The sequence below is a fragment of the Sorex fumeus genome, unplaced genomic scaffold (assembly GCF_029834395.1).
Source record: "Sorex fumeus unplaced genomic scaffold, SorFum_2.1 ptg000075l, whole genome shotgun sequence".
NCBI lineage: Eukaryota > Metazoa > Chordata > Mammalia > Eulipotyphla > Soricidae > Sorex > Sorex fumeus.
This window is the reverse complement of record NW_026606132.1, coordinates 7,989,747-8,003,370: the sequence shown is the minus strand read 5'-3', so window position 1 is coordinate 8,003,370 and position 13,624 is coordinate 7,989,747. Positions and strand designations below refer to the sequence as shown.

The 13,624-nt window shown below is 46.5% G+C and overlaps 1 protein-coding gene across 4 annotated transcripts in view; it reads left to right on the top strand.

The window, feature by feature from the left end:
- The window catches only part of ARHGEF6 (Rac/Cdc42 guanine nucleotide exchange factor 6), a 171,451-nt gene that overhangs the window by 39,276 nt on the left and 118,551 nt on the right, over positions 1-13,624 (top strand). For all 4 annotated transcript variants that reach the window (XM_056130214.1, XM_056130216.1, XM_056130215.1 and 1 more), the window contains one exon: positions 12,649-12,733. In XM_056130214.1, coding sequence (XP_055986189.1) covers positions 12,649-12,733 — 85 coding nt within the window. The remainder of the gene's footprint in view (positions 1-12,648; positions 12,734-13,624) is intronic.

Genomic DNA, 13,624 nt, shown 5'->3' with positions numbered 1-13,624 from the left:
CTGTTTACTAACGAATGTGGCTGAATTGCCAAACTCACAGAGAGTCTAAGTGGCAGGTGGGATGCTGTGTCTCTGGGAAAATGCGTTCTGCATTCCAATTGGGAACACTTGGGGAGTAAGTGCCCTACTCTGCAGGGGCGGAGCCGGGCGTGGGGGGTGGGGGGGGCTTGGGGAGAACAGCCTTGAGGTCTGGCGCACAGATGTTCGAGCAGCTGAGACATCAGCCATCCACCCCCACTTCTCAAAACTGGCAGCCAGCATAGTTGGGCAGAGGCTCCAGGGAAGGAAGCCCCGGAGAAGGGGTTGGGGTGAGGGGAGGGGGGCAGGCCACACAATTGACTGGTTCTAACCCTCCCATTTCCTGTCCTTGTTTTGGCAAGCACCACAGACAAGAGAGATTTTATTCTTCCCTTTTCTTCATGCCTGTTTTTTTTTTTGTGAGCTCATCCAAAGCCAGCTGTTGTCTCAGTTTCTCCATTTAATCTGTGACTGTTCCCCTGCAAGCCATCCCTTTGCAAGATGCCCATTTCATTCTTCATTCATTCCCCACTTTCCTGAACACTTAATACTCAATGAAAGTGAGACTCCTGTGGGAAGAAGTCACATTTTGCTGTGCTCAGGCAAGCTGGCAAGGAAGAATGGAGGTCATACCATGGAACTGGTTGATGCTGGTGCTATCAGGGCCAGAGGAAGGAGATGTGGATGTTCTGGAATGAGGCAAGCAGTGAGAATTGACCGTCTGAACTCTCTTTCCGTCAAGAGCTCCATTGGGCCAGAGAGATAGTCCAGGAGTTAAGATACCTGCCTTGCATGCAGCCAACCTTGATTCCATGCCTAGTACCACACATGGTTCTCTGAGTATCACCCAGACTCAATCTTGAGCACAGAGCCAGGAGTAGCCCTGAGCACTGCTGAATGAGTTCCAAGCCCCAACCTCTTTCCCCACTTCCTAATAAGGAGCTCTGAGATGCTGATTTTCTAGGTTTGCATTCTGTGATGTCCAAATAATTGGGAAGCCTATGTTGATGCAAAGAAAGCAGCTATAAACCCACAGAGATGGCAGACAAAGATGGGCTCAAAGCTGTCTACCATGTCGCTCCTAGTCCCAAGTGTGCGAAACTTCACAGCAGGTCATTTTGTTGTTGTTGTTGTCTTAAGGGTCACATCTAGCAGTATTCAGGAGTTGTTCCTGGCTCTGTACTCAGGGATCACTTTTGGTGGGGCCTGGGGGATTGAACCCAGGTTGTCTGTGTTCAAGGCAAGTGCCCTACCTGCTGTACTATCGCTCTGGACCCTGCAGGTCATTTTATTATTTTTTGTTATTGTTTGGTGGGTGCCATGTAATCTCATCAACTGCCAAGATCCAGAGACTATAAAACAAAGCCCCCGTGGAGAGCCCGGCAAGCTACCGAGGGTATCCCGCCCACATGGCAGAGCCTGGCAAGCTCCCCGTGGAGTATTCAATATGCCAAAAACAGTAACAACAACGGGTCTCATTCCCCTGATCCTGAAAGAGCCTCCAATATGGCAACATTGGGAAGGATGAGTAAGAAGAGGCTGCTAAAATCTCAGGGCTGGGTCGAATAGAGACGTTACTGGCGCCCGCTCGAGCTAATCAATGAACAATGGGGTGATATGACAGTGACACTGTTTGGTGAGGAGCACACAGGAGTGACTCTTGGTTCTGCACTCAGAATCACTCCTGGCAGTGCTCAGGGGACCTTAGGGGATGGCGGGGAGATAGATCTCGGGTCGGCCGCATGCCCTTTCTGCTGCACTCTCTCTCTGGCCTCGGCAGGTCATTTTAAAAATGATATTTGGAAAAGATATCCACTTATAGACAGGTAATAGTTACGTTCGGTTGTGAGAACCTGGATCCTGGTATTGGACTCCATACTGTTCCACAAATAATCTAGTTATAATTTGACTTGCTGTGTAGATTTCTCTATGAGGAGAGAGCTACTCGGCTACAAAAGGAAAGCATCCAGTCCTTTTATTGGTTGACTGTCTCTGAAAGTTTGGCTAATGCATTGGCCTTTTGCAAATTAGGTCAGTGTGTGGCCATTCTCAAGAGCCTTGAGAGGGGCTGGAGCAATAGTACAGCAGGTAGAGCATTTGCCTTGCATGCGGCCACCTGAGTTCAATCCCCAGCATCCCATATGGTCCCCCCAGCATCACGAGGAGTAATTCCTGAGCTGGGTGTGACCCAAAAGCAAAAAAAAGAGCCTTGAGTGCTGAAGTTGAGATTCTGGACTTGGGGGAGCCAGCCAAGATGCTGCCTTGGAGATCCTGACCCCCACCCCACATTCAGTTGATGGGCCAGCAGGCCTGCCAATGTATGTGTGCTTTGCTGAAAGACACCTCTCCCTTGCCACATGGAAAATGCAGCCCCGGAACAACAGAGCTGTTTTCCTGAGGTTCCTCCTCACTATTCAGCGGGAGCAAATCTGGGATCAGAGTCCAAGTCTGCCTTTCAATACCACAGTGCTACTGCAGCGACGGGCACAAGTCTTATCTTGCTCCCGAAGTTGCTGAGGTGGAGAGAAAGAAAGCAAATGAGAGAGTAGAAGCGAGTGGGCTTTGCTCCATAGCAAATAGGAGCAGTTAGTATGTAAAAACCAGGAAGGGCCCAAATGCTCTCCACTGGAATCTAGTAGGCAGAATACCAGGAGCTAATTAGTCCAATTTCTGAGCTAAGAGCATTATTTGCTGCTGACTTTGTGCCTGCTTTTAGTCAGGGCTCTGTGAAAGCATCCCATTTGCTTTCATAGAGCGAGGACCAGTGCCCAGCCAGTGAAATATGACTAAGCAGCTCAGATTTGCTTGCTCCGCCGCACTATGTAATGACATTTCCTTCAAAGTTCAGGGGTTAACGGAGGCTGAGTGCTCAGCTGCGAGAAAGAGACTGTGATTCAAGATAGTCTGTTAATTTAAGAGCTTGTTCAATGAGAACAAGGGAGAGAGAATGTTCCTAAAATATTTGGAGTCTTTTTTTTCAATGACCTGAAAGTTATGTCTCTGTTGTCCCACGGAAGTCAGCTGATTTGGATGTTGAGTGTTGGGAGCCCAAAGGAATCACCTCAATGAACCTGAATGAGCATTTAAATGGCAGTTGATTGAACTGTCAGGAAGTCACATGGTGTGACAGGCATTAACCCTTTCTGAGTTAGTAGGTGGCATGACTTCTTCGCCTAACCTGGACGGGGTGGGGACTGTGACAAGAGAAGTCAGATGGTTACCACATGAATCGTTAAGAATGGTCCCACCCGAATGCCGACTGGTTCAGCCCTTTTGGAAAACAGTATGGCCGATTCTCCAAAAATTAGAAATTGAGCTCCCATTTGACCCAGCAATGCCACTCCTGGGAATATACCCGGAGAAGCAAAAAAGTATAGTTGAAGTGACATCTGCACTTGTTTGTTCATTGCAGCACTGTTTACAATAGCCAGAATCTGGAAAAAACGTGAGTGCCCGAGAACAGATGACTGGTTAAAGAAGCTTTGGTACATGTACACAATGGAGTACTATTTAGCTGTTAGAAAAGATGAAGTTATGTAATTTACATACAAGTGGTACTACATGGAAAGTATCATGCTAAGCAAAATGAGTCAGAAAGAGAGGGACAGACTTAGAAAGATTGCATTCATCTGGAGAATAAAGAAACAAAATAGGAGACTAACACCCAAGAATAGCCGAGATAAGTACCAGGTGGTTCACTCCATGACTTGGAGGCCAGCCACACATGCTAGGGGAAAAGGCAGCTCAGATAGAGAAGGGAGCACCAAATAAAGGGTGTTGGGAGGATCCTTCCAGGATGGGAGAAGCATGCTGAAAGTAGACTATAGACCGAACATGATTGCCACTCAATGCCTCTTTTGCAGACCACAACACGCAAAAGGAGAGAGAGAACAAAAGGGAATGCCCTGCCACAGAGGCAGGGTGGGATGGGGGGATGGGGGTGGGAGGGATTCTGGGATCAGTGGTGGTGGAAAATGGGCACTGGTGGAGGGATGAGTACTCGATCATTGTATAATTGAAACCCAAGCACAAAAATTTGTCAGTGTACGACTGTTCCTCACGGTGTTTCACTAAAAAATGGTCCCACCCAACCCCCCATGCAAATGTTTGGTGGCTTGCAAGGTGGAACCAGAAGAATTGGTGCTAGTATCTCAGGGCCTCCCTTCCCTGCTTCTAGCCTGTTAGCACCACCTGCTGTGTTGGCCCAAATGAGAATGGCTGCTTGGGAATTAGGCAAGACACCTGCAGAGACAATCTTTTCCTATCTGGGACTTTGTTCCACTCCTTGGATTAGTCATCTGAAATGCTTGCTCCAAACTGCAGTCTCCACACTTGTGACTTAGAGGCAATTCTTTTTGCGTACAAACCCACGGATTTCTTTTTCACTTAAAAAAAGTTTTTTGGAAACAAAGCATGTGTATAGGACCAGAATGCCCCATCCAATGCTTTCTTGGGTTTTTTCTTGGTTAAGCTATTTTTTTTCTTGGTGATACTATTTTCTTTCTCTTGGACCACACCCAAAAATCAATTCCTGGCTCTGAGCTCAGGAATAACTCTGGGGTTCCAGGACCATATGGGATTCTGGGGCTTAAACCTGGGTTGGCTGCCTATAAGGCAAGCACCCTACCTGCTGTACTATTTCTCTAGCCCTTATTTTCTTTTTTGTGCTGGGGGGACCTCCCAAATGGTACTCAGAGGACCCTGGGAACCAATTGGTGATCTGGGAGCTACTGGGCTCATGGTTCAAAGTAAGGGCCTTAGGATGCAACGTTTCTTGGGTCCTGTGATGCTGGGGGTACCAGGGACACCCCAGAAATGCTGGGGTCCTCATACCATGGTACTTAGAGTTCTCCTGGGTTGCATCTAGAGATGCTCCGGAGCTATGTGGAGTGGGGGAATGGAGGGTTGGATGCATCTGTCTCCTGGCCTCTAGGTTATAACATTTCCTTGCTCTGTGATTTAACTAGTCGGAATCCCAGTTTACTCATCTGCAAAATGGGGGCAGTTGGGCCCATGTCACAGACTTAGTGGGAGAATTGAGTGCAGTGATGGTCTGAGGCACAGCACAGGGCTGGAATTCAGTAGATGATAACTGGAAGAGTAGTAAGAGTAACTAAGGGCAGGATAGTTCAGCCAGTAGGGTACTTGCCTTGCATGTGGTTGACCCGGGTTCCATCCCTGGCATCCCATATGGCCCCTCACGCACCACCAGACGTAATTCCTGAGTGCAGAGCCAGGAGTAACCCCTGAGCATAGCTGGGTGTGTTCCCCATAAAAAAATTGTTACTAAGGGTTTCTGGAACTAGGTTTGGTAGAAGGGGTTTTTCCTGTGTTTCTTCGTTTTTATCAGTTTGGGGAAAATGTCAAAATAGCTTGCATGTTGCAAATGAAAACTACCCCCAAAGAATGTATTTTGAAAGGTACCAAAATATTAACTTCTGAGCAATGTATGCTGGCAGATCCCCAGTAGGTCTGAGTTAACACCTGGTGTTTAGTAGATGGAAAATAGGTTTCGCTGTCATTGTGGTGGTCCAAAATGGAAAAATGTGGGGAAACACTGAGAAATGAACTGCCTTGTCTGATTTCAGCTGCTTTTGTAGGATTGAACTCTACACTGGCTTTAAGTAAATACTTTCAAAAAAATCTGAAATGAATTTTAATCCCTGTCCTCCTATGGCTTACCCAGAATAAACATTTTGTTATGGTTTTTGGTACTTCTCCCCTAACCCCACCCTCAGTTTGAGGACCACATCCAGCAGAGCTGGAGGCTACTCTTGGCTCTGAGCATGGGCTGGGCACTCTAAGTGGTGCTCCAGGGACCATGTGGTCTCGGGGTTCAAACCCGGGACTCCTATAAAGGGTACACTCAGCCCATCAGTCTATCTCTCCAGCCCCGCTGTGGTTTCTTGATGTTGGACTTGAGTTTTGCTTCATCCCACTGGAGCGGTGAGACATTGAAATCACCTAGGAGTAGTGTCAGAAGCAAAGCTATCTTGTGTTTGAATATTGGGGCCATCCTCAGTGGTGCTCAGGCTTTACTCCTGGCCCTGTGCTCAGGGCTCACTCCTGGGGGAACTTGGGGGACCATATGTGGTGCCAGGGATTGAGCCTGGTTGGCCATGGGCCAGACCAGCATCTTACTGTACCTGCTTTACTGTCACTTGGCCTGCTAGCATGTCTTTCTCAGCTGTGTTACAGTAGTTGTAAGCAGGAAGGAAATTCTGTTGTTCATCTAACCTTCATGGATTTCATTGGAATTACGGAGCTCGTTTCTGGTCCAGAATACATTATAGAGAAAATTCAGCTCATTTTTTAAAATTAGTGAAACACCATGAGGTACAGCTGTAGACTTACAAACTTTCGTGCTTGGGTTTCAGTTATACAATGATCAAGTACCCATCCCTCCACCAGTGCCCATTTTCCACCACCAATGATCCCAGTAGCCCCCCCCCCAAAAAAATTCAGTTCATTTGGGACTGTTTCATCCTATCCTAAAAAGGCCGCTGTATCTTTTTATTTTCATTTTTTATAATTTTATTTATTAAATCACCATGAGAGCAGTTACGAGGCTTTCAGGTCTAAATCTCGGTCATATAGTGAAACACCCATACCTTCACCAGTGCCCATTCTCCACCCCCAACAACCCCAGTGTACCCCCATCCCACACCCTCCCCCTACCTGTGGGGCAGATGATTTCCACATTACTCTCTCTCTACTTTGATCACATTCAATATTCTGACACCAGACCCACCATTATTATTTGAGATTTTACCCAACACTCAGATCTGCTGAAAAGGCAATAGTAGACAATTTGTTTTCTATTGCTGGTTATGAATAACATGATGTCGTAAAGGGCCGATGTATCTTGCACAGAATATTATAAAATGGACACCATCACTGTATTGTATTGGAAAATCAAGTGCAGCATAAAAGCATAAATTTGCATTACCCCTTTCTGCCTTGTGGTTCTGGGGATTGAACCCAAAATCTTACACATGCAAAGCAAGTGCTCTAATAGTGAGCTGTATCTGGCCTTGTTTTTCTTTTTAATTATTTTATTTTATTATTTTTTTGGAGCAGCAAATATAGAAGGGTGGATGATATTAATACTTTTTGTATTTTGGCCATTTGGATCACACTTGGCCATGCTCAGGGGTTACTCCTGGCTCTGCACTCAGGAGTTACTCCTGGAAGTGCTAAGGGGACCATATGGAGTGTCGGAGATTGAACCGTGGTAGGCCGCATACAAAGCAAACCTCCCATCCCCATTGTACTATCACTCCAGCCCTTATTTTTTGTTTGGTTTTGGGCCACGCCTGACTGTGCTCAGGGGTCACTCCTGACACTGCACTCAGGAATGGCTCCTGATGGTACTCAGGGAACCATATAGGATGCTGGGGATCAAACCTGGGTCAGTCACATGCAAGGCAAATGCTCTGTTGTACTACCACTGTGGTCCCATGCATTCCTTTTTAAAAAAAGAAATTCCCTCCTTCTCTTCTCTTTTTCTTGTTGTTTCATGACCTGGCTGGGTGGCAGGGTGGTCACACAGCTTAATTGCACACGTTTGTTTGCAATGCCCTGAGATCACATGCCTGAATGATGATCAGTCACATGTGAGGCAGGGCTGGGGATCACACTCATGGCCTCAAGATTGTAAGGCAGAGCCCGTCACGGTCACGGTCACGGTCCTCCCGTTGTTCATCGATTTGCTCGAGCGGGCCCAGTAACGTCTCCACCATGAGACTTGTTGTTACTGTGTTTGGCATATCAGTACGTCACGGGTAGCTTGCCAGGCTCTACTCTCGGTAGCTTGTCAGGCTCTCCAAGAGGGGCAGAGGAATCGAACTCGGGTTGGTCATGTTGGCTGCGTGCAAGGCAAACGCCCTACCGCTGTGCTATCGCTCCAGTCCATGAGGCAGAGCCCATATTATGTTTAATGAGTCCCAGTACTTTGCAGAGAGAGCATTGGTCCTTCAGTTTGAATAAACGAATGGTCGAGCAGTCCACAGCAGCTGTCCTGTGTTGACTCCTCTTTTCCCTCTGGCCTTATGGATAAACCTCCAACCTCTGGCTGATTTCTCCCTTGCATCTTCCCAGGTGGGGCACCAGCGCCCTTATTTCTTCTCCATGCAAAACTTGCTCTCACACCTCCCATTTTACTAAGGCATAAAATGACTTGCTAAAAGCTGAAAGTGTTGCAGTCCTTGCAAATAATATTTCCATTTTCGCCACAACCAAACTCCGGTGCCAGGAAGAAAGGTCTAGGGTGGAATCTGGGGGCCGGGGAGGGTGTGGTGCGAGGGAGGGTGTTCCTGGTCATCTGTTCTTCCCACTGCTCTGCAGTTGTACCCTTTATGCACTGTGTTCTCCACTTGTCCCCAGAGGCCACTTCCGACTCCTTCCTGTGTAGTTTCTAGTGCTTGTGGTGGAAACGCTAATGTATTGGGTTTTCTGAAAAGGGAACTGTGCATGGTGTAGGCGATGTCCCTTAAACTGATGCGATTTATACTTCCTTTCATTCTTCTTCCCCCAACCCCCTCTTTTGGCAGTACTAGAAATGGAATCCAGGTTCTCCATGTGCAAAGCATGCACTCCACCCCTGACCATACCCCCCTGCACACCCTCTTCTCATTGAAGCATGTTTGCTTTTGTATGTTTGTTTTGTTTTGGGGGGGAGGGTAACACCTGGCATGGCCCAGGGATTTCTATTGGATTAGAATTTAGAGATCACTCCTTGTTGACTCTGGGAACCATGTGGTGTGCTGGGGATCCAACCCTGACCCGCCACGTGCAAGGCAAACACCCTACCGGTTGGATTATCTCTTTGACCCCCACCTCCCCTCTTTATCTCTTGATTCTCTGAGGCAAGCAAATCCTCAGATTAACATCAGACAAGTTTGCAAGAGGAAGAGAAACATGCTGGTGTAACACTTTGGTGGGGTGGTGTGATAACATACACCTCAGGTAGGTTGAAAAGCTGTGAAGGTTGTACGGTTCAGAAAACCACTGGTGCCTCAATTTAAGAAAAATAGCAACAGGAATTGGGAGATAGTTCCAAGGCCTGGAATAGAATGTATTTGGGTGGGGGAAAGGACTGTGTCCTGCTCATCTGGAATCAGGGCTTACTTTGTCTCTGTGCTCAGGGATCACTCATGGCGGTGCTCAGGGAACTGACCATATGTGGTGCCTGGGATAGAACCTGGGTCAGCCACATGCAAGGCAAGTGTATTAATCTCTATTCTAACTTTCTGGTCCCTGGAGTGTATGTTTTTCATGCAGATAGCCCTGGTTCAATTCCTGGAACCACATGGACCCCAAAAACTGAGTCAGTAGAGACTCCCAAGCACTGCTGGATGTGACCCTGAAACAAACAAAATGGAGAAAGAAAAAAATTGATTGCTAAAAAGGAAACCTAATTCAACTGTACTCACAATTAAGAGATGTTTTGAAAAAAAAAAAGACAGAATATATATTATTCTGGTTTCTTGTGTGTGGGGGTAGGTGGGGGCTTGTTTTGGTCCAGCAATGTTCAGGGTCTATTTCTGACTCTTTGTTTAGATGTGACCCCTTACAATGCTCAGGGGACCAACTTGGCTGCAAGGGGTTCAAACCAAAGCCATATACAAGGCCTTACCTCATCAGTACCTCCTCTGTCCCTATAAGTCATTGTATAGTTGAGGAAAAGGGGAAAGGGTCTTTTTCTTTGAAAGGGAAGAGGGGCAGTTGATGGGAAGATAAAAAGGATCCCACGTCATTTAATTTCTTTAAGTCAGTAAAAGGGAAAGTCATGGACTCTTCTTGGGTCTTTTAAGCCTCGGTCGATCTCAAAAATCAATCAAGATTATTTAGAAATAAGCCACATGCCCGAATGGCACAGCTTGGGGTGATCTGCTGTGTGTGCCTCATTGATTCATTCTCCAAATCAGTCAAGGACCAGTGCAGGGAATAGTGTCAGTGTTGCCTCTTACAAGAGGTTCATTCACCTGGAGAAGGAGCAAATGTTAAAAGAAAGGGAGAGATTTATTTTTATCACAGCTGTGCTCTTGGGCTTTGCCCTCTGATAATAACTTCTGCTATCTCTATCTACCACACGTACCCAACACAAATACCCGCTTGCACTCATATGGTCATGGCCCCATTAGGAATTCCAGACTGAGAACAAGAGAATTCTGCCCTTGTTACTATTTGGACATGCAGGTTGTGATCAATTTCCCATTGATCAGGTCTAAGAGGGAATCAGTATGTCTTAACTTCCTGGGGATAGAGCCTTTCTCTCTCTCTCTCTCCCCCATCATTCCCTCCTCTTTCTCCGCCTCTTTCTCCCTCCCTCCCTCCCTCCCTCCCTCCCTCCCTTCCTCCCTTTCTCCCTCCCTCCCTCTATTTCTCTCCCTACCTCCTTCCCTCCTTTCCTCCCTCCCTTCCTCCCTCCCTCTCCTCCTCTCTCTCCCTCTCTCTTTCCCTCTCTCCCTCTCCCTCTCTCCCTTTTCTCCCTCCCCCTCTCTCTGTCTCCCTCTTTCTACTTCTATCTCTCCCCTTCCCTCCCCCCTCTTCCCCTTCTTCCCTCCTCTCTTTCCCTCTCTCTTTCTCTCTCTCTCTTCTGTCTCCCTCCCTTCCCTCTCTTTCTCCCCCTCTCCCTCTCAGCCTCCTCTCCCCGCACCCACCGCCAGGCTCTGCTGCGTCTTGTTCACCTAGCTTTTACTGAACAAGAACAACAGCAACAAAAAAGCACCTTTTCGTTTATTCCTGGAAAACTGTGATTTTTAAATTGTAGCATTCAGAAACATATTTTTACTGCAGTACCATTTAACTCTCTAGTAATTATCCCTCATTAAAAGTATGTTAGTGTCTCATTTTTAGATATGATTGGGCTTTTGTTCGAGTGCAAAATATTCATTGAGTGAGCGGAGAGTAGAGTTGTGAATCCCAGAATAGGCAGGCTGGTGTAGGCTCACATTTGCATGTGTTATCTGCATTGACCTCCCCCATTTGTAAAAAAAAAAAAAAGATGTTGCATATTTCTGTTCCAGAGGCAGATTTGGGTTTACAAGAATGTGTGCACAAAGTGAAAAATGGTCTCAATGTGGACACCAGGAAACATGTGGGTTATAAAGGGAATAAATGGGGGCTAGGAATGTGATTCAAGTGGAGTACTTGACTTGCATGTCCAAGGGTCTGGGCTTGATGACCAGCACTATAATTTTCCCTCACCCCAACACATATCTGTACCCACAGTACTGCAGTGTGTTGTTCCCCCAACAATGAAAACACTGGAACAAATGCTCCTAGCTAATAGGCAGGCCTTTCGAAACCTTAGATCCATAACCAGCCATGCCCAAATGGGAAGGTATATTTTATTCTGATAACCTCATTTTGGGAAAAAAGATGCACATTTCTTGACATCCTAGAATAAAATGTTTTTAAGAGAGGCATTTCTCTCCAGAAGGTGGGCATCTGGTTCCCTATAAATATGAATAGGGATATACATATTGTCTGTCAGATGAATAGATTTGAGAATCCTTCTAGCTTCAAATAGGCATCTGTGAGACAAAGTCTCAATATACTTTAATATCCAGGATACATCGTTAAAAAAAATGAACAATTCAAAATTATTTGTAGCAATAGCTGTGGGTACCTTCACTAATGACTGTGCCAAAGCAGAATGATGGTCAAGATGGCAAAGTGAAACACAGTATTGGTTTAATGGGTTTTTTTGGGGGGAGGGGGACACACTCAGCAATGCTGAGGGCTTACTCCTGGCTCTGTGCTGAGGGATCACTCCTGGCAGGCTCCAGGGACCATAGGGAGTTCCAGGGACTGAACCCAGGTCAGCTGCATGCAGGGCAAATACCCTTCATGCTGTATTATTGCTCTGGTGCACGCTCCGTCCCCTTGATTTAATGTGTTGTTGCAGAGCGCTGAGTAGTATCAGGAAGCCAGTCATCTGGTCCTGGAGGAATCCTGCGGCTCTGGCAGATAAAGGTTTCAATCCATAAAGATGAGTTGAGACGTACAAAGCAAAGCTTTAGAAACTGGGAACTGAGATTGGGAGCAAAAGGCAGACCTGGGGGAAAAGCTTGCCAATGTGGAATTGGAATTCCAGACAGAGGGGACCCAGTGGATGTTAGCAGGAGGGACATCACTGACAGAGTCCCTGCTTGGCCCAGATGATAAACTGCATGAAAACATGTAGGAAGGTGCCATCTCCTTTGGGGACTGTCCAGAATATTCTGGAGGTGATAGGTATTGCGCTATCTCTAACACATGCATGTGTATTTCCGGTCACTGGGCTGAGACTATTGAAACGTTCAGAGCAGGAAACGGTCTGAGTGTCTTTGCGTTCCTGCTGGGCTGTGTGCCTCTCATTTCCTATGAGTGCTTTGCTCTGACTCACTGATGGCCTGCCACATGTCATTAGGCGGCTCAGTTGTTTTCATTTCTCCCAGAGATGCATGTACAGGGATTAGGGCCCTGGGTTTTGCATTGAGAGAGAGAGAGAGAGAGAGAGAGAGAGAGAGAGAGAGAGAGAAGAGGAGGAAGTGGCCATTTGATAGTTTCGATAGTTGATAGTTGGGTTTATTGAGTTGTATCCTGGCAGCTTCTTACACTTTCAATTTTCCTTTCTCCTAGGTATTTGATCCTGATGACCTCTATTCTGGGGTCCATTTCTCCAAGGTTCTGAGCACTCTCTTGGCTGTCAACAAAGCCACAGAAGGTAAGTAGGGCATGTGCTTTATGCATTCTGAAGGACATGCTTGGTTCCTTGTGTTTCTGATGATCCCAGGAGCCAACTGTGGCCAGGGTGGTTGGATTAGTGCAAACTTCTCTCTTCCCTTCAAAGGAAAGCCCCATGGGTGTCGATGCCTTCAGTTGCTAGGGCTTAGAAATTGGTGATACCTGTCACAGATGTTCTTCGAATGCCTTTATCATCCGGATAAGAGCCCAGAGACTATAGAAGAGAAAAGTAAGTCTAACAGTGCAGAAAAGGAAAAGGCCAGTTTCCCTTTTCATAAAGTTTACAAAATACACCTATTGTAGCCAAGATTAGAGCCAGGAGGTTCACTCCATGGTTTGGAAGCCAGCCACACATGCTAGGGGAAAAGGCAGCTCAAATAGAGAAGGGAGCACCAAATAAAAGGTGTTGGGAGGATCCTCCCAGGATGGGAGAAGAAAGCTGAAAGTAGACTATAGACCGAACATGATTGCCACTCAATGCCTCTTTTGCAAACCACAGCACCCAAAAGAGAGAGAGAACAAAAGGGAATGCCCGGCCACAGAGGCAAGGTGGGATGGGGGGATGGGGGGAGGGATACTGTGATCAGTGGTGGTGGAAAATGGGCAATGGTGAAGGGATGGGTACTTGAATATTGTGTAATTGAAACCCAAACACAAAAATTTGTAAGTCTACAACTGTACCTCATGGTGTTTCACTAATAAAAATTTAAAAAAAATACACATATTGCTTCCCTTTCTCAGCTAGGAACTATTTTTTTCTTATCGTTTTATGTCTGTGTGAAGAATACCTCCTCACCTGAGTAATCTAGCACTAGAAATGCAATCTCAGGTTCCTCGTAGAAGGAAAGAGCAATATATATATAATATATAT